Genomic DNA, 19,528 nt, shown 5'->3' on the forward strand with positions numbered 1-19,528 from the left:
TATAAGAGCGTCTTCTCACCCTACGCGAGCAAAATATAATTATTTTATTTGTTTAATTTATTTCAGTTATTTCAATGTTGTATATTATTGTAGAAAATTACTCGCGTTGTTTCTTTTTTCAAAATTTAAAGGGCTTATTTAATTTTTATTCATTTATAATATTATATTATTTTATATGAAATTAATCTAATATCATTGATAAGTATTAATGATTTTATAAGTATATTACAGCAAACAGTAAAATTTTATTAAGAATTTTATAATTATTGTCATAATTATAGTCAAACATAAGATGAAGTAGTAAAATGTGAATGTTTTTATCATAGATCAATGAAATAATGTTCGATAAAAATTTGTTACTACTTGAATATTTTCGTTTAAGAGAGTGTGCACACAACCTTCTCTCTCTTTTTCTTTCTTTTCAATCTCTTTAGCGGAGATTCGAACCTTAATAGTCGAGATTCAAACCTTGGACATTTAAACCCTACTTGACCGAGATTTAAAAATTTTAATTTTTGTTCTTTCTTTGCAATTAAGATGGCACTACGATGCATATGATAAATCTGCCAAACGCATCGATTGGATGTCAGATGGTGAATTTCTAGTGTCCTAAAAATTTCTTACGAAAATGACCAATCGGTATGTTCAACAAAGTTTCCTCTCTTTTCTTCTTTCCTCACTCTCTTCCTTTCTCCTTCTCTCTCTTCGCCACTCCCCTCTCGACTTTTCGTTCCCCCTCTCCTTCGTCTTCCATCTCTTACTACCATATGTTCTGTACATATGTGCTTGTGTGTATGTGATTTAAGAATTAACATTTGTCTCATTATAAATGCGGAAAACATGTAAAAAAGACTGTAAATGAGACGAAACTACCGTTGATTAAACTTCTCGCGCAAGTTTCTTTCGTCGTCTTTTTTTCCTTTCAGCGAAGAACATGTATGTTTCATTTGCTAAATTTCAAGTGTAGAAAGTGTAAATAACAGCGACCGTGGCTGTGAGAACGGTGTCTGTGCGCGTGGAAGGAAGAAAGAAAGAAAGAAAGGGAGAGAGAGAGAGAGAAAGATTCATTACAAAACAAGACCCGCGCGCGTGCTATACATAAAGCAGAAGAACATAAAGCAACATAAAGATGGAAGCGATGGATACGACGGTGAGTCCGCATCCGAGAAGAATGCACAATAGTTACGAGGATGAGGAAGAGCGGAAACACTTTCAAAGGATCGTCGCCGCGTTCAGATATTACAAGTGAGTGTCCGACGAGAGAAATAGGTCGATGCCAATCCCCTTATCTGTCCTCTACGAGCTCCTCTGTGTTCTTTTCTTGTAATGAACACTAACGAGAGACCGGTTTGATGGAGTTAAGAAAACTTGTCGCTTATCGAAGTTACATCAATCTCCATGAAGAGACATTCGCCAGAGATCTTTCGCTGTATTAACAATTATTTATTATTAAAAGAAAATCTTAATCTCTGCAAGTTACTATTATTCATAGAAATCGTCCTTTATAATGTATGAAACTCTATAAATAATATTTATCAAATTACATAGTATGAATTTGCTACAATAAAAGCTTCACGCTCTTATTCATTTATAATCTTTTTTTTTTTTCTTTGCACAGAACACACTCTCTGCTACGGGTAAGAAAAACGGAATCCTACTTTCTCAATCTACCAACGCATCATCAGAAACTTTTATCAAAGTACAAGGAGCATTTACAAGAAGTAAAACGATGCATTGAGAATAATGATCAAATTATAAAACTTATAATAAAGGATGTAGCCCATATATTTGAAAATGTATGCCCATCTACTGCGCAGATTGACAGCGTAAGAGATATTTATCTCTGTAATACTATATATATAATATTAGATATTTATCTCTTTAATACTTTATTTGTTAGATAATCTAATACTTTATTCGTTGGATAATCAGATTGTAAATATAAGTTTATATATTAAATATAAACTTATATTTACAATCTGATTATCCAATACAATTTTATCAATATCATTTATGTCATAAACAACATCTTAAAATATATTAATCATTTTTGTTATTTAAATTTTTCAATGTTTTACACATATATTTTTACAATAGTATTCCATTGAAATAAATTTATGATTGCAGATATTAAATCCACGGTCTGTTATGGCAGATCAAGAGAAAGTTCAAGCCACCATTAGGCAATTGGTTCGGGATTGGAGTGTGGAAGGTGCCGAAGAACGAAAAGCATGCTATCAACCAATCATAGACGAAGTATTATATCAATTCCCATTAGAACATTGGTATGATAATCTATAATTATTGTGTAAGCAATTACTCTTAATATATAAAAAAAAAATAGAGAAAAAACAAAGGAAACTTACAAAATGCTTCAGAGATTTTAGGCGATTGTTCTTTTGTCACAGAGTTGTATTTAATAAAATGGACAGACGTTTGACAATGAGAAAATTGCAATTCGACTTAAAATCTTTAAGATGTTACGGAAGCTTCCCTTGTTAAATTGCATTACAACATTGCAATTTAAGAGAAAGATATTGAATACATTGAATACATTTTTAGTACGCCTTCGGACGTGCATATTTTAGTACCTGGCGCAGGACTGGGTCGACTCGCTTTCGAAATTGCGAAACGCGGATACACTTGTCAAGGAAATGAATTTTCCTTATTTATGTTGTTTGCATCAAACTTTGTATTAAATAAGTAAGTGATAATAATATATAACAACACTGAAAAAAAAATTTGAAAATTTACCAAAAAAATATTCTGTTGTAGTACGTTGTTGTACTGAACTCTCTGTTTTGATGATTTGAATAAGCTTTGTTTACATCAACAAATTATTTCGGAATATCTTAGTTATATTTATTTCAACATATCTGACAATATATTTAGTTGGGCAAAATAAATTTTGCCTTTTTCAACCAAAGTTTTTTTTCAGTGACTAATATATAATAATAATGCTTATCGCGCGATTTTTCATAACTTTTTTCAATATAGATGTAGGGATGTAAACTTGTATCAAGTACATCCATGGGTACATCAGTACACAAATAACTTGAAACCGGAACACCAAACACAAGCGGTTTCTTTTCCCGATGTAAGCCCAAGCGATCTTCCGGGAACGGCGCAATTCTCTATGACTGCGGGTGATTTTCTAGAGGTAAATTAAATATAAAATGTAAGATTGTAACTGTAATAGTAAGATTATTTAATAAAATCGACATAAAATTTATTTTAGGTTTATACGGAAGACAATCATTGGGATTGCGTCGCGACATGTTTCTTCATAGACTGTGCCAATAATGTTGTGCAATTTATCGAGACAATTTATAAAATTCTGAAACCAGGCGGAATTTGGATAAATCTCGGACCGCTATTATATCATTTTAGCGATTTACCGAATGAAGAATCGATCGAGCCGAGTTACGATTCGATCCGTGACGTTATTCTAGGTTTTGGCTTTCAATTGGAGGTAATTTTTTTTCCCTTTTTTCTTTTTTTTAAATATTTATAAAAGTAGCATTTGTATATTTTTTCAGAAGGAAAAAATACAGGTGAAAACTCGTTATGCTCAGAATATTAATAGCATGTTACAATGCGAATATAATAGTGTATACTTTGTATGTCGAAAACCTCATGAACCTGATACCATAAATCGGAACGGCGCTGCAAGTAATGGTGCGCAAGAACAAGAGAATTGAATAAAGCAAATTATTTTACATGTGAAGAGAAAAGAGAGAAAAACATATTGAACGCTGAAAAATTATTATTTAAGTGCACTCGAATTTCTCAGACTGTGGAAATAGTTCTGCGACTGCATAATACATAAGACTTATACTTTTTCTTCTTTTTTTATCCTTATTTTGTCAATTTATTCAAGACTCATTACAAACAAGTTTTCAGTGGTACTATGATAGATTGTGGTTTCAGTATTTTTACAAAAGCAATAGCCATTTTGTAAAATTTATCAATGTACCATAACTCCAGAGATATCTAATCTAGGTATATTTTGTTCATTGTATTATAATTGAAATCAAAAGTATATACTCTGACAAAGGTTTAGAAATATTTAAAAACCAGTGATTCTCATATATAACTACACACACATATATACATACATCATATATATATATATATATATATATATATATATATATATGTATATATATATTTATTTAAACACACATATATATATAAAATATATAATATAATTATATTATAAAATTATATTATATATAATTTTATATATATATATATATATATATATATATATATATATAAAATTGTACATTGTACACACATGTGCAAGCAATGTTATTACGTATGTATGTGTGTGTATGTGTGTATGTAAAATAATTATATTAAAATTAGAAAATGAAACAAATATGTATACCTAATACATTTTTCTGCTTTGTTATAAGTTTTTATTAAGATATTGTACAAATAGTGCGGCAATTTGATCGATTCCACTTTGCTGCATTTTACTATAAGTTAAAAACTGTCTCCGTAATCTCATTAGTTTTGCTGGTGTGCCTGTGCATTGTACAGTCACATTAGACCCTGGTATCTTTATGTCATTGTTTATTCCCAGTCGTTGCGCCGATAATATTGCCTTTGATGGAAGAAAAATATGTATTTATCATTAGCGTCTATCTTCATAATTATTTTACAAACCTTATAATACTTTATATATATATATATTGTACTTTATATATATATATTTATATATATTGTACAATGAACACAGTTTTAGAAACAAAAAAGAAGGCGCAAGAAAAATATGACTATTATGCTCTATATTATATGACTATATTCTATGATGCTGATAATATATGACGATGAATTCTTTTTGCCATTGCCATTGCTATTGTAAATAGATATATGAAATCACTTACGTTTATTACATCTTTTGTTATTGTATCTAATTCGTATAAATAATTCGTAGATGCTAACGGTGGCTGAAAATATAAATGTTTATGTAAAATATTGAAGAAAAAAAGAAAATACTGAGGAAAAAAAAATACTAACACATTGGGTACTTTGATTTGGTTTTGGTGATTTGACTTCATATAACGATTTATAAATTTCATTACACATTAATTCATCCTCTGATGTAATTGCAAAAAGTGGATAATCCCATCGATTTTTACTATCTGGTATTTCGTATCTATTGAAAAATTAAAATTTTTAAATTTATTTCAAGGGAAACTTCTTGAGATATTTCTTATAATTATTCTTATTACTGTGCAATTACCTTACTACAAGTGAATCAAAGATTTCTCTATTATATCGATCTGACTCAATTCGTTTATCGTTCCACAACCAAGCGCACTCGACTGGTAAATCACAGTATATTGTGCATTGAGGAGTCTTGTATAATTTGGTCATGCAGTAAAGTTCATACCGATATCCTTTGATGTAATTGCTGCCGTCAAATATCAGTAGATCGCGTGTATTGAGCCTACGTTGAATGTCGGATTTTATAGCGCTTCTGACAGCTTTTTCCTTTTTGGAATCTGGACACGATGAATATATCATTTAGGTTCAACAAGTCAATTTGAATATTTGTAAAATTATCAAATTTTATCCTAATTTCCATTTTGTTTTACCTGCGTAAAATACATTTCTATCGTAGCCTGCTTTAATTATCGCATCGTGTTCGCTAATTATTTCCACATTTTGTCCACTATCCTTTAATTTGTCCTCGAAATATTTCTTCAGTTCAAGACTTCTCGTCGTTTTACCACTGCACGGGCCACCAGTTACTATTATCAATGGCATTTTAACATAATATAATAATTATCTGAAATATAAATAGAGGAAGTTTCTTCACGTGTAACACATGTCATTAGACTCCAAGTTAAAACGGTCGATAACGTCACTGTTCTTCAATAACCTACGAGTCAACAGATACTTGATAATTGAATGAATTTAACGCACTCATGGAGAGAAAAGGAGTTGACCATCTCTAATAATTTTATCCGTGACTTTAATAATCTATCTGAGCGCCGTCTATAGATGACATGTGTACTTCAATCACGAATATGTAGAATGAAAACAAAAGTGTCAAACCATTTTCAAATATTTATGTATATATATATCAATTGTTCAGAGAAATCGAAATAATACAATTTGCACATAAAATGGCTGAGAACGAATTTGTATCCGATAGTGACGAGTGTCTTGTTACAGAAGCTATCAATTTAGATATCGAGGAGGTACTTGTATGTGTATATTTGACACAACAGCGGTTATCTATGCAATAAATTTGATACATAGTGTAAAACACTTTACACTGTACAAAAATTGTAATCTTATCGAGTGAATTAAGCTATTTTTGTTATTTACATTCTTATTTGATATTATATATTTGATTAATAATGTGAGTGCACCGCGTTCTTTTTTTATAACATAAATGATAATATTAAATTTATTATAATATAAATGATATAAATATAATTTACTTCGATATTATTTTAGCTCCCGATAATAATTTTGTACCGGTTTTGTAGTTAGATAATATGGAATATGCTATACCAGCTGTGGAAGAATTACCCACCTTAGAAAGTATACTGATGGAACCTGATTATGAATCGCCATCGGAAACAGATGATGATGTCGGTATACCATTAGGAGAGAAACTTGGTAGCAGTGAGACAACCAGCATTGGCAGTCATTTATCATTAAATTCATTAAATAAATCTTCTAAAACCTCTCAGAAAGCATTCTCGGGTGTCATATTAAGACATGTTATACTCAAAGGAATAACATCACAAATTGTATCAGCCAATGTAAGCAATTATTCTTTTCGTTATGCAAAAAATATTATAGGGCTCATATTTTTTCAAATTAAAAATGTTTAAGTTATTACATGCCGTTGAGATACTTGAATATCTTGCATAAGGGAATCATCATTCTTTAATATGATTTATATTATTCAGGAAAGAGTCAATGCTGGTTTAGCTAGTGCGGTTGCAGCTGGAGGAAACATGTTGGTGATTGGTACTAGCCATGGTCTAATATTGGGTTTTGACTCTTCCCAAACATTACGATGGTGCGATCAAGAAGCGAGAAATCAGGGTTCCGTTTCTGCTCTTTGCTTCAATTATGAAGGCAGCAGAGTGCTAGCTGGTTTTGTCAGAGGACATATTTTAATGTTAGATAGTAGTAATGGAAAAGTTTTAAGAATTCTCACTGATGTGCATCCACTTGATACTGCTGTGTTGCATGTTAAGGTATATTCCACATTAGTGTATGCATATGTATTATATATCGCTTCTTTAATTTTTTTATCTAATTGACAGTTTGAAAATACCTGTTTTAGTTTACAGATTCACCAAAAATAGCTCTATGTAGCGATAGCGGTGGCTCAGTATTTGAATTGAATTTTACTAGAGTAATGGGTGTAAGAGGTTGCGACAGTAGATGTTTGTTTAGCGGTTCTAAAGGAGAAGTATGCACTCTGGAGCCCTTGTTATTGAATCATCTGCCGTCGCATCCATTGAAAAATTACACATTAGTAGCAATGGCAACGTTATCAAAGGTCAAAGATTAACAATTTTACAACAGATTTGAAAATACATATCAATTATATAAATATGTATATATTATCTTATTTTGCAGGTAATTGTAGTTTGCATAAGACCGCGAATGCGCGTTGTATTGAGTCACTCGTTAACCGGTGCCCCAACAGCACCTCCACAACTATCTTGGCAACTAGTTGTCATACAGACAGCTGATGGGTCTCGTGTGATCGACCCAGTATTGGCACTTGCAAGAGACAGTGTGGTGCATTTTTACCAAGTATATTGCCATATTTAACAATTATACTATTTTGTTTTTATTAGGAATTACCGAATTAAAAAGAATATTATCTATCGATAAGGTATACAGCGAAATTGGTTCGCGAGTGAAATTATCACCTCTTCGGAGAATGACGCTGCCGTATATGATAACCAATTTGAGGTGGTTAAATCCGAGATCTCTCATAGTACTGGACAATCAAGAAAAGTTGCATTTGTTGGATGTAAGAGCACAAGATAATTTAGAAACGTTGGATATGAGTCGCGTTGGTATATCTTATGCTTCTAGTCATTTTAAAGGATTGTCTACCGGCGGAAATGTTTCCAAGGTATGCAAGATGATGAGACAAAAAAATTTATATATAACTTCTTGCTGTCTTAAGTATCATATGAATGAAATATGCGTAATCTCTCTTTTAGGCAATGGCATTAGCTGGCGAACGCGCGTGTTACAATACTGTTATAGTCTTTGGTACACAGTTACTGTTATTAGGTACAAAGAGTTTACATGTGATTTGTATAAGAACATGGACAGAAAGATTGCAACATTTAATTATGCAGGTCAGTTTAAGAAAACTATGAAAAACATTCTTTCAACTTTGAATAAATTATTTTCTTATATTCCAGAAACGTTTTCCCGAAGCTTTAGCATTGGGTCTTTCCTTTTATCAAGACAAAGGCAAAGCAGTTATTGGCCTTCGTGGTTCTAAACAACGTCGCAAACAAATAGCACGCGATAAAGTTTGCGAAGTGTTGATTCAATATATGGAGGAGTTGAATCAATGTTTAATGGACGAAAACACAGATTATGATACAATAGTACTCACTTGTGTCGATTATTGCATTCAATTGGAGAATTTAGATTTGCTGTTTGGAAAATTATGGGACATAGTTTTTGAGTCGGAAGGACTAAAAACGAGTTACTTGCACGCTCTCGAGGCTCCTCTGCTAGATGGAAGTCTTCAATCGAAATTACCACCATTGATCGCTCAACAATTAGTGACTCTTTATGATCAAGAAGACAAAGTAGAATCGCTAGAGTCAATCATAGTTTTGCTCAATGTGGATTGCTTAGATATTCACCAAGTAAGTTCAACATTTAGGAGTGTATTCAGTTGTGAAAAATTGGAACAGTACTTTTAATTACATGTGAAAAAACTTTCTAATATGATTAAAAAACAATTACATTTCCGCCTGTGTAGGTGACGACAATCTGTCGTCAGCGAGGGCTTTGGGAAGCGCTCATCTATCTTCAGACAACAGCACTGGGAGATTTTACAGCTCCCATTCATCAGTTGGTGCCGGTACTTCAAAATTTATTGCGCGACCCAATAACAGTCCCTTCTCGAGACTGCATAAAACTCGGCAATGCCATTTTGGTTTATACCAGTTGTTGTCTTGCTGGCCGTGGATTTCCCAAGGATGAACTTCCTGAAGGCATACCGCAGAAGGCGAAAGCGGACATATTGAGAGCCCTGCTCTCTCAACATTCCAGTCTCGCGAACGATACAGAGAGGCAATATCCATACCTGAGAACGTTACTGCAATTTGACGCGAAGGGCTTTCTCGATGTCATAGCCATCGCGTTTCAAGAGCCAGAATTCACCTCCGAAATGGGCCTTCGACAACGACAAAGACTCATAGACATTTTATTGAGCATTGTTATGTCAAATACACCGCTTACTCCAAAGAATATTGATTACATCACAACCGAGCAACAATTCATGGTTCTTATGTTTGTGGCAAATGAAGTGTCGGAAAATACTATCATATTAGAATCTAGTACATTGAAAAAGATGATAGATATATTGTGCATCGATTCGCACGTGGAACTGTCGAAAGATTTTAAGACTGAGAGAGAGAACGCCATATTGGGATTACTACATTCTAAGAAATTGTGCAACATTTCTGACCACACTTTATTAAATTTAGCAAATAGAGCAAGTTTGTAAGTATATATCATGTTTTAATACGATGGTCATATGATCTATAACTTTTTCAATGTGTCTTATTTTCAATGTTCGATTATTTATATAGTCATATGTTATCTTTGTGTTGCAGTATAAGAGTCGCAGAGTTATTATACAGTGCGCGAGAGGATTGGATAGCAGTATGCAAATGTATGATGATGGATGCTTCTAGGCATCATGATATATGGCCCTGGCTCGAGAATTTACCGATCGCTTCATTGGACCAAGTTGTATCGATTCACGCTTCGACTCTCGTGACGATTAATGCCAGTCAATTTGCTACGATCATCGCGACGCGGCTGCAAAACAAAATTAATGTGATATTGCAAAGTCTTGACAACAATTTAAATTTAGAATATAAGCTGTTAGAAGCATTGTATCAAATTACGCAATATAAGGAGGAAGATGTTTCTCTAGAATTAACGACTGAACACTTGGAGAGATATTTGGCGTTAATGTGTGAATTGGAACCGAAATGCGTAGTCGCTCATTTACGCGGGCCGCATGGCTGTAGATTGGACGAGGCATTAAAGATTGTTCAAAGATGGAATTGTAAGGACGCGGAGGCGGTGATGTTGGAGAAATTGGGAAATTATCAGGACGCGTTTAATCTTCTGTTGAAGGAATTTAAAAATCAACTGGAGATGTATCGACTGGATGAAGCTTCGGAAAGCGAGACGGTACACGCTGCTGCGCAGCTCGCGGGAATATGTCGAAGATCGGCGGGCAATCTGGACTGGATGCCCCTCGTAGAAACTGCGTTTCGGTCGCATTCGGAAAATAATAAACAAAAAATGGATAAATTGAGCAGTAAATTGTTGAGATTAATTCTAGAATCTTTGAGCGGTACATCGATACTCTCCAACATATTGGAGCAAATCTTGAGAAATCCATTAGCGACGAGCGGAACGATGGGCGATATACGGCAATTATTGTCCGGAGTCCTTATTCAGTCGCGATACGAACAAATCCTGGTCGAAACTACCGCGCGATTAGTAAGCTTGGAACTTCACAAGGCTTTGGAAAAATCCTTGAGGTACCGATAATCCTAAAATTAAAACGAGAGAGTATGTAATATATGTAGTATGATATATTAGTTTATAATAGAGTACGAGAGCTCATAAAGTTTCACAATGAATCAAACTGAAAATAATAGATATTCGAGAGAGTTTCTTACTATAATGGACCAATAATAAAAAGTAGAAGGGGTGTTTTTTGTTTAAGTTAAGCGACAGAAAGGAAATGGAAAAATAATGCGATTCTGCCCACTTAGAAAGATTTACAATGAAACAAAAAAAACAAATTTCCACGCCGCATATACAAGTTTAATAACAATATATAATTTTTTTTTATTGCTCAGGGACGCCGGTAGAGCATGCGGCACTGTTTCTGTAACTTGCCCTGTATGCAGACAACTGTTATCACATTGTTCCGATCATGCAGTGGTATTCAGCTGTGGTCATGGATATCATTCAGCATGTTTGGGCGAACCTAAATCGTGCTACAAGTGCTTGAACGTAAAAGGATGGGCACCTGTTGCCACCAACTTTGTCATTCCGGCGTCTCCGCCTTCGGTTAGTAACGCATCTTTATATTTTTTGGATACTTTTACGTTATTTCGTTACGTCTGCTTTTTTTTACAGAGGAAAAAACAGCTTCTTCCGCCAGAATTCCTACGTCATAGAGACCTCACGCTAAGACTAGCACCGTCCTGTCCTACCCCCGACCTCGAGGGCATCTTTTAATCTAGTCTTTGACTATATATAGTGAGAGAACGACGATCGCATTTGTGAGCGGTATGTAGTATCTTTAAGATACCACAAAAATATATGAATGTGTACATTATACACGCGCTACGTATATCGGATCTGATTATACTATGATCATTCAGTCTGCGATATCTTGTATAGTATCAATAAGAGAGATTATTAAGATTCATTTCTTGAGATTTTATTTGTTTAATGCGCGCTGGTGTTTCTATACACGACACACAGTTATGCCAAATATACAAATTATATTATTAAAGTACAAAATATTTATTACGGTTGCATTTATATCGTATCGTATTTAATCTTTTGTGCTATAATGCTATTATATACTCTGAGTTATGTAGTTTCTACGATCGATATCGGAATGTCTGACTTGCGTTTGGTTTTAATAATGAAAACTGGTTTCCTAGGCGCATTATCCATTAATACGTGATACGGATCCATAGGTTCATTGTCTAATAATTCACCGGTAAGGAGTTTCGTGACAATTGCAAAAACATCCAATTTCGAACATTCGGATTTGTCGATGGGCGATATTTCGACGGTAGAAATGTACGCGTCTATAGTGGATTCTAACTTGACAAGGAATGGAATCAACTTTGATATAGCTAAATAATTTTGTAACTGCAAATTAAGCAAAAAGATGTATGATGATTGTGTAATTTCGTTTAGAAAGAACGTTTCTATATAGGCGCGTATAGTATATATTTCACAAGTTTTTCTTATATAACATACTAAAAATATATTAAATCTTAAAAGCATTTATTATAAATACGTGCCTTATCGTCGCATCTTTCTAGATTGCTTAACAAATCTTCAGTTTCATTTAGCAAGGCGTAACATTTTGCGAGATGCTCACGATCGTATCCATTTTCGTAAATGTGCAATGATTCTCTTGTTAAGGATTTCTCTTTCTTTATCCTTTCAAGGAGCAACGACAACGGTATTCCCGATAGGGTGCGACTAGCCATTCGAATTTTGGAACATTTTTCACAGATCTGTATAATATTAATATATCAATATTATATTAATTAAAATTATAATATATAATTAGAGCAATATAATATATATACAATTTGTTTTATATAAATTAATTATAATATTAATATATATAAAACAAATGTAAAAGTAAATTATAGAGAAGTATATACCTTACCTGTTTATTAGCGGAAATCCATAAACCGGTAATCCCATTTATAAATTTTTTAAGATCATTACTTGCAGTGTAATTCTCGGATAAATATAATAACGAGTGGAGTTTATCAGTCACATTACACGATAGTTTACCGAACCATTCGAGCTTGTCGCGAAATCTAAGATCAATGTCCGAATTGTAACTTTCCGTTTTTAGAAGATTCACCTACATTTTAAAAAATATATCACCAATATTTTAAAATGTGATATCATTTTTGTTCGATAATTGATGTAACAATTCGAACAGTTAAAAAAAATGAAACATTTTATATGTATATATTCCGATATTTATACATAAAATTATTAATTTACATTTTTTTCGAGAATTTGCACAAGTTCGTGAATCGAGACAATGTTGGTCGCCATAGTAATATTCATAAAAAAAAAAATTGATCTATATATATATATCTTCTCTTGGCGAACTTTTTGTTAAACAAATGTATTCCATAGCCAACTGGACACTATGAAAATTTCGATAGTCTTCTTATTCCAAAGGATAATATATTCAGTTGTTTTTTCTTTATTTTTTTGTTACCAGCTTATGTATATATATAATATAAACGACGTTTTCTTTATACATGTAAATACATACATAAATCTAGCATTGGTTTGCTTGTGTAGATCACTTTATATAACGTCGCGCGTTAATTTCGTCGATATACATTTTTTTGTTTGGCTAATGTCTTTTGTTCGGATAATGATGTAATGAGGTATCATAGGAATTTAATTGGAAATTGACTCTCCTTCTCGTATGTCGCTTAAAAAATTAACTTATGACTTTATAACTTTTACTGTTAATAGTGTAATTTCTTAATATTACAAGCGTTCCCGCACTTACCATAAGTAATGTACATATTGTTACATACTCGATAGTATTAATTGTCGTAACACTAAATATCATTTATTTAATTATACACAGCTTATCTTAATAATCGCAGTAGAAACACTTAAAAACATGTTTAAACTCGCACTTGCTGACAAATATATGTGCTAATTAATTGTAATTTATATAGTAAAAGAAATAGCGCGCACGATATATTGCCATCAGAAATCGCTGATTGCTATCTGCTCATCACTTTGTTTCAAAGCGCTACTATAATGAAATCAATCATCATAGTTATTTCATAAAATGATTATCTCCCTTAATGTCGTTTTTAATAGGGCAGGGAGGGGGGAGCGAGCAGAAAAGGGGGTATCTTTATCAAAAAGATAGGGCAGGACGGATTATTACATATATAATTAAAAAAATGTATTCTAAATATTTTGTATATTCCAAAAAGAAAATCAAGAAAAATTGATTTTACGACTTAAATTCCATATATTCTAAAATTTAAAGTGACTATAACTTTTTTCGACATTGCAACAAAGTTTTATCAACATATTTATTGCCGATAAAACTTTTATGCTATTTTGTCACGAGAAGTATAACAGAAAGGAAGAAATTTTTATATCTGGATTCTCTAAAATATAATCTAACAAAAAACTTTTCATTTAATAAATATCAGTATATATATATATATAAATTACACATATATGTGTAATTTGAAATTTTATCAATTTAGATAACAATTGTTGCTATTCAGTTCTTACGTCATTTATTTGTCCTAAAAGATAACTGCATGACTCTATGATAAGCTGTATTAAATAATATACAATCAAGTTCATCAATTTACGTTCACAATTTATATTCACACTGGCATGTAAGATTTTCACTCTTCAAAATCTCATTTAGTTGAATTCAATGATGAATATGTATCTTAAAATTACAATTAGTTATTCGCACGTATTTAGGGTTAGAAAAAAATTAGAGTTTTCTATAATATTTCACGTTGAACACAAATTGGTACAATTGGCGATACTCATCCCCCATAGATTGCTTCTTATAATAGAAGCGTGTGTGTACCAAACTTATGCAGCAGAAGCAAAAAATGCCACGAGTCTCAGGAACATGTACTATGTTGCTTGAAACGTGAATATGAATCATTATCTTCAATATGTCAATATATATCAACTAAAACCCGATAATTCACTGTTGAAATTCTGTTCAACAGTTTATTTCCAATCTTGTGATGAAAAATGATATTTAGCAAGTAAAAATCAATGTTACACAGGTTATTACACTGATTCTCTGAATTGTCCACATAGAGCCTAAAATCTTTTACCATTGCCTACACTCACGTCCATCATTGATGTCGCGAGCACGAGCGATATCTATAGATATCTATGAGAAGAATATCTATAATGCGGCGGTCTTCCATAATTGTTTCCGTGTCGCTGTCGCATATAAGTCGTGTTATAATAATGTCTTCGATGATAACCATTAACTCCAGGTCGATTCCAGGATTTGTTGTTTTGGTTGTTGTGGTTATTGTGATATTCTTGGAATGAATTATAGTTTGCGTTAGATCTATCATTGTACGATCGACGGCTCGAGTGATCCTTGACTTTCTTTACGCGACCCCTATCCATTTCTTCATCATCCGCATTAAAATGACGTTTACGTTCTTCCCGTCTATCGTTATCGACATCACGATCCAGCTGCGTTCTATTCCCATTCCAGTTGGTTACTAAAAATTCACAAATTTATAATTGTTGACCTTTTAATATTTAAATTTTATTATTTTACAATTAAATTTTGTTACCATGCTTACCAGAAGTACTACCATATCCACGATGCGACATCTTTAATAAGTGTGAAACTGTGTCCGAGCGATTGGTACCGTTAAAGTCTCGCACAGCTGCAGCACTCGGTGTTGTATTATTTTGATTTAACTTGGCGTCTTCCCTGGAATAGATGTATTGGAATTTTTCTCTATATTACATTATTTCTCTCATTATATTAATCTTCATGTAAGTAGATTTACCCGTTATCAGTCCATCCATTAGACGATCCAGTGAATGTGGAAGAAAATGGATCCTTGGAAGCTTGCCAACTCTTAATGCCGCTACTCGTAGCCTTTGTAGGTACATTCTCTTCATGTCCGTTTTTAGTTCTGCCAGTAGATTGGCGCCACGTATCCTTGTCACGTTGTTCCGACTGACCGTTTGTTTCTATTCTTCCATTTTGATGTTTTAATAAACTTATTCGGCCATTACTATTATTAGATTCATTTTGCGTTTTCGTACATTGTACAATTGTAGCTTGAGGTGTCATTGTCGATATGCCATTACTTTTAGAGTTGGTAGAGTTGGTCTTCTGTGCTTCTTTAGAATTTGAGGTGGTTTTTAATCCATCTTTCGCAGCGACACACTTTGACATACCATTTGTGATATTGATTCGGGACGCAGTATTATTTGACATTTGATTTTTCAAAGTCCCTATCCCAGTGGAAGGGTAACTGTCTTCCTCTTCACTGGAAGTAGGATCTACGTCATAGGGTACTAAACTGTTACCATTTAAAACTTTCCCATTCTTAATATGCATCACCAATCTTGGCTGCGACTTGTCTTGCATTTTCTGCGATGATTGTATATTAACGGTGTCGTTAGACTTTTCTAGAGGAAGATTTAATTCTACGCCGTTTCTCTGCGGCGGCAATTGCGGACCGATCAATGTTCGAGATTTGCTCGATTCATCATTGTTTGACGATTCGCTTTCATTCGCGGAGCATTCTGCAGATGTCGATGCCTTTAACGCGATAGATTTATTTATTATAGAATTGGATAGTGGCGTAGTCGACACGATATTCTTCACAGATGTCGTACCGTTCACTTTTGCCGTTGATGGCGAATTCTGATTGTAATTTTCCATCTCGAAGATCATAATGTACGCATTTGTACTTAACACATTATTAAGGCTTATTGGACGAACGCAACAGTCGTCGAAGGAATAATATTGACCGCTCGATACTTGGGCGATCGCCGTATAATGGCCACAATTTACAGAGGGGCCCATGTGCGTCACCATCGACATGAGTTTGTAGGTAAGCGGTCTGGGAGATTCTCCCGGTTCTCTCCACAAGTACGGGCTCATATCTATAGTTTGTTTAAAACCAATGTGTCTAGATATTTTTCCTCCTAAAACGCTAAATCGCTTCAATTGTACGCACAATACTTTTGGCGGGCGTTCCAATGTAAATTGTTTAGTGGCAGGAACTCTTCTCTTACAAGCTTCACATTTATAATCATTGTTATCCAATTGTTCTCTACTGAAGTAACTATTTAACGCTTCGTCCAATGTATTCGCCTTACGTATATCCACGAGCAAATCCTGTTTTAAAATTTGTATAAATATTTACAAACATCATATACAAGAATCCCTGTACTTTTACAATGCTACTCTCTAAAAGTGAATCAGTGTATTATCACTGTAATCGGTGCTGTACTTATAACTGCTTGTAATCAGTGAATATTTACTGTTTTTCAGTGATAATACACTGATTCACTCTAGTGAAAGTAGCACTACTTTCACTAGAATGAATCAATGTATTATCACTGAAAAACAGTAAATATTCACTGATTACAAGCAATTATAAGTACAGCACCGATTACAGTGATAATACACTGATTCACTTTTAGAGAGTATAAGAATTATATATATCGTCTTACCTGAAAATGTTGAAATGTGGTAGATACATGTTGACATTGCAGGCACTTTACTTCAGTACGTATATAACCGCCAAATATTTGATTGATTGGTGTCGTTTCCTTAGAATAGCTATCCAATTTAGTCGCTTTATGCCTAGTTAAATACGTACGTTCCATTCCTTCCAATAAATAACGTAAAAATTCGTGAGCATCTTCTTGTTGTCCAGGCACCATAGTTCGGCAAATGACTGAAAATATTATTTCTGTTATAACTGTCTATCTTATATCTATGCGCATACTCGGCTAGATAATTGTAAGGGAAATACTTACGCTTTAATTTATTAAATATATAAAATGGCTTGATCGCACCCCCAGATTTCTGATGACTAAATTGCAGAGTCTTGGCCACCGCGCATGTAAGGCATTCTCCATTTCCATCTAAAATTATCCTATTATCAAAACACCATACTATGCCATTATAACTTTATATTACATTTTCCATGTAGAGCATGGAATATAAATAAAATAACATATTAAAACAAAGTGAAAAAATTTACCATTTTGTTCCATCTTGGAATTATGATGCGGATCCGATAATAACCAGTTGACAAGAGCCGGAACATGAAATAACGCTTGAAGAGTACTATTCAGGTAACATGTATTCCCGATATTGTACATGCCTGCTCCGACTGGGAACGTGCCTTTCCATCCCAGCTGGACTTTTTTAGGAGAATATAAAGTGACAGTTGGCTCTGGCAAGACTGGTCTTTTATTCGCATCATTCTTTTTTTTATAACTTGTGCCGTCCTTGACTTTGCTCTCTTCTAAATTATCGGATAAATTGAGAAAAATGTTGCAATTAGCTTGCACCTGATTCGCTGCTTGATAATCCTTTAATTCTTCGTAACGGATCTCCGTTTGCATAATTCGAGAAGCGTTGCCGACTAATTCAATCGACAGATCGTCTGTAGTTTTAGACGAAGTGCTGTTCAAAGCGCAGTGGAGTCTAGCCACAATAGGATCGCAGACGCTGACTGCAGGCATTTTAATGTATCGTTTGAAAATTTCCTTATTTATCAATCACACAGACACACCTATAAAAAGATATTAATGTTGAATTCATTGATTGCATTAATGAAACAAATTAGAAAGAAACCTCGCATAACATAATCCAAGTTTCATATTTACATTTGAACTAAAACGAAGCTGTTACATATGCGAGTAAAAATTGTACAGCAAAAGGATTAAATAAAAGACTAATATATAAAGAATAAAGTATAATCCAGCAATTATCAAACATATTTATGTGCAACGTGTAATAGTAAAAAAAATGGATTACGCTACAAATCAAAGTTCTATTCATAATCGCGCGTATTCAAGGAACATAGCTACTAATAAGGACCACATGCGACAGATAACGCGTGAAATAAATCGTTGTTTATACCTACCCTCGGCAATATATGGATGCTCGAATAATTACTATCGTCGAGAAAAATACCGACAGGAATCCGACGTTGATCCCCTTCGAATTCCGACGACGGAATCGCTATCGATTCATCACACATACGATAACGCGCGTTTACCCGTCTCCAACGCGGTTACCGGAGTCCCCCCCGTCACGAGCGGATTTCCCGCGTGCGGCCGTTTATTATATCTCGTACTTAAATTTTACACGTCCTCACGTCGCGCGAAACGATACCCTCTTTGATACCCGAGCGAACCGACGCGCCGATCATCACATATCGATCGTACTTGACGATTTTACGCTCGCTCGTGTCGGACACGCGGGAACGGGAGACGACATACTCACGTACACCGCGATCGCGACAGCCATTTGCATTCGCTATCCGAAGAACGGCTTCCCTCGCGAGCGGCGCTCGCGCGGCTGCACTTGCACCTACACTCTACACCTCGTAGGACGCGCGAGTGCGCGGGAAAATCGCGCTCGAAATGGTTCCGGCCGGTTGACAGCGATGACAGGACGTTAGGCTCGAATCACGGCTGGAATTCTTTAGCGGATCGCGAGAGAATGTAACGAATTTAAGCGATTATTGCGCGTGCTTGTGTAATTAATCCTTCTTCATGGAACACTTGAGGAAGAAACGCGATCTTTCAAATGTATTTCTCTTTTTCTGGCTGGCACTTAACCTATCGATGGCTCCATTCGCAAAATACAGCGGTCGACTGCTCGCCGTTCGCTGATTGGCCTATACTTGTGGATCGGCCAATCGGATTCGCCCGACGACAGCCAATCGGATTCAAGTGC

The 19,528-nt window shown here is 34.1% G+C and overlaps 5 protein-coding genes across 5 annotated transcripts; 2 read left to right on the forward strand and 3 right to left on the reverse strand.

The window, feature by feature from the left end:
* The first annotated feature begins 745 nt into the window (after positions 1–745).
* LOC105256888 (carnosine N-methyltransferase) lies at positions 746–4,113 on the forward strand. The gene is made up of 7 exons (XM_011267165.3): positions 746–1,245; positions 1,619–1,826; positions 2,128–2,285; positions 2,563–2,703; positions 2,998–3,160; positions 3,239–3,472; positions 3,540–4,113. The coding sequence occupies exons 1-7, from the start codon at positions 1,130–1,132 to the stop codon at positions 3,699–3,701; spliced, it is 1,182 nt and encodes a 393-aa protein (XP_011265467.1). The 5' UTR covers positions 746–1,129; the 3' UTR covers positions 3,702–4,113.
* Positions 4,114–4,355: 242 nt separating this feature from the next.
* Positions 4,356–5,874, reverse strand: LOC105256889 (protein KTI12 homolog). The gene is made up of 5 exons (XM_011267166.3): positions 5,610–5,874; positions 5,255–5,516; positions 5,029–5,167; positions 4,896–4,958; positions 4,356–4,612 (listed from the first exon to the last, which is right to left on the reverse strand). Exons 1-5 carry the CDS (start codon positions 5,779–5,781, stop codon positions 4,415–4,417), a joined length of 834 nt encoding a protein of 277 aa, XP_011265468.1. The 5' UTR covers positions 5,782–5,874; the 3' UTR covers positions 4,356–4,414.
* A 169-nt stretch (positions 5,875–6,043) lies between these two features.
* On the forward strand, positions 6,044–11,593 carry LOC105256890 (vacuolar protein sorting-associated protein 8 homolog). The gene is made up of 12 exons (XM_011267167.3): positions 6,044–6,218; positions 6,513–6,791; positions 6,942–7,235; positions 7,325–7,543; positions 7,624–7,803; positions 7,886–8,131; positions 8,223–8,363; positions 8,430–8,888; positions 9,005–9,750; positions 9,864–10,808; positions 11,133–11,346; positions 11,416–11,593. The coding sequence occupies exons 1-12, from the start codon at positions 6,144–6,146 to the stop codon at positions 11,515–11,517; spliced, it is 3,900 nt and encodes a 1,299-aa protein (XP_011265469.1). The 5' UTR covers positions 6,044–6,143; the 3' UTR covers positions 11,518–11,593.
* Positions 11,594–11,809: 216 nt separating this feature from the next.
* Positions 11,810–14,191, reverse strand: LOC112639333. The gene is made up of 4 exons (XM_025412851.1): positions 13,048–14,191; positions 12,698–12,901; positions 12,321–12,539; positions 11,810–12,165 (listed from the first exon to the last, which is right to left on the reverse strand). Exons 1-4 carry the CDS (start codon positions 13,111–13,113, stop codon positions 11,878–11,880), a joined length of 777 nt encoding a protein of 258 aa, XP_025268636.1. The 5' UTR covers positions 13,114–14,191; the 3' UTR covers positions 11,810–11,877.
* Positions 14,192–14,279: 88 nt separating this feature from the next.
* LOC105256891 (ubiquitin carboxyl-terminal hydrolase 36) lies at positions 14,280–19,117 on the reverse strand. Its single transcript, XM_011267168.3, has 7 exons — positions 18,711–19,117; positions 17,820–18,356; positions 17,593–17,700; positions 17,284–17,510; positions 15,600–16,945; positions 15,387–15,520; positions 14,280–15,302 (listed from the first exon to the last, which is right to left on the reverse strand). Exons 2-7 carry the CDS (start codon positions 18,304–18,306, stop codon positions 14,947–14,949), a joined length of 2,658 nt encoding a protein of 885 aa, XP_011265470.1. The 5' UTR covers positions 18,307–18,356; positions 18,711–19,117; the 3' UTR covers positions 14,280–14,946.
* Between the last annotated feature and the right edge of the window lie 411 nt (positions 19,118–19,528).

This window comes from Camponotus floridanus, unplaced genomic scaffold, assembly GCF_003227725.1.
Source record: "Camponotus floridanus strain SB8 unplaced genomic scaffold, Cflo_v7.5 scaffold58, whole genome shotgun sequence".
In the NCBI taxonomy this organism is placed as follows: Eukaryota; Metazoa; Arthropoda; class Insecta; order Hymenoptera; family Formicidae; genus Camponotus; species Camponotus floridanus.

Coding starts and splice junctions, on each gene's coding strand:
- LOC105256888 (XM_011267165.3), top strand. CDS start 1,130: ATGGAAGCGATGGATACGACGGTGAGTCCGCATCCGAGAAGAATGCAC. Junction 2,286..2,562: donor CAATTCCCATTAGAACATTG/GTATGATAATCT, acceptor ATACATTTTTAG/TACGCCTTCGGACGTGCATA. Junction 3,473..3,539: donor GTTTTGGCTTTCAATTGGAG/GTAATTTTTTTT, acceptor ATATTTTTTCAG/AAGGAAAAAATACAGGTGAA.
- LOC105256889 (XM_011267166.3), bottom strand. CDS start 5,781: ATGCCATTGATAATAGTAACTGGTGGCCCGTGCAGTGGTAAAACGACG. Junction 5,517..5,609: donor TAGAAATGTATTTTACGCAG/GTAAAACAAAAT, acceptor CATCGTGTCCAG/ATTCCAAAAAGGAAAAAGCT. Junction 4,959..5,028: donor CAAATCAAAGTACCCAATGT/GTTAGTATTTTT, acceptor TTATATTTTCAG/CCACCGTTAGCATCTACGAA.
- LOC105256890 (XM_011267167.3), top strand. CDS start 6,144: ATGGCTGAGAACGAATTTGTATCCGATAGTGACGAGTGTCTTGTTACA. Junction 8,132..8,222: donor CCGGCGGAAATGTTTCCAAG/GTATGCAAGATG, acceptor TCTCTCTTTTAG/GCAATGGCATTAGCTGGCGA. Junction 10,809..11,132: donor GCTTTGGAAAAATCCTTGAG/GTACCGATAATC, acceptor TTTATTGCTCAG/GGACGCCGGTAGAGCATGCG.
- LOC112639333 (XM_025412851.1), bottom strand. CDS start 13,113: ATGAATATTACTATGGCGACCAACATTGTCTCGATTCACGAACTTGTG. Junction 12,902..13,047: donor TGCAAATTCTCGAAAAAAAT/GTAAATTAATAA, acceptor TTTAAAATGTAG/GTGAATCTTCTAAAAACGGA. Junction 12,540..12,697: donor GGATTTCCGCTAATAAACAG/GTAAGGTATATA, acceptor AATATTATACAG/ATCTGTGAAAAATGTTCCAA.
- LOC105256891 (XM_011267168.3), bottom strand. CDS start 18,306: ATGCCTGCAGTCAGCGTCTGCGATCCTATTGTGGCTAGACTCCACTGC. Junction 17,701..17,819: donor TTCCAAGATGGAACAAAATG/GTAAATTTTTTC, acceptor GGATAATTTTAG/ATGGAAATGGAGAATGCCTT. Junction 15,303..15,386: donor TGGATATGGTAGTACTTCTG/GTAAGCATGGTA, acceptor GTGAATTTTTAG/TAACCAACTGGAATGGGAAT.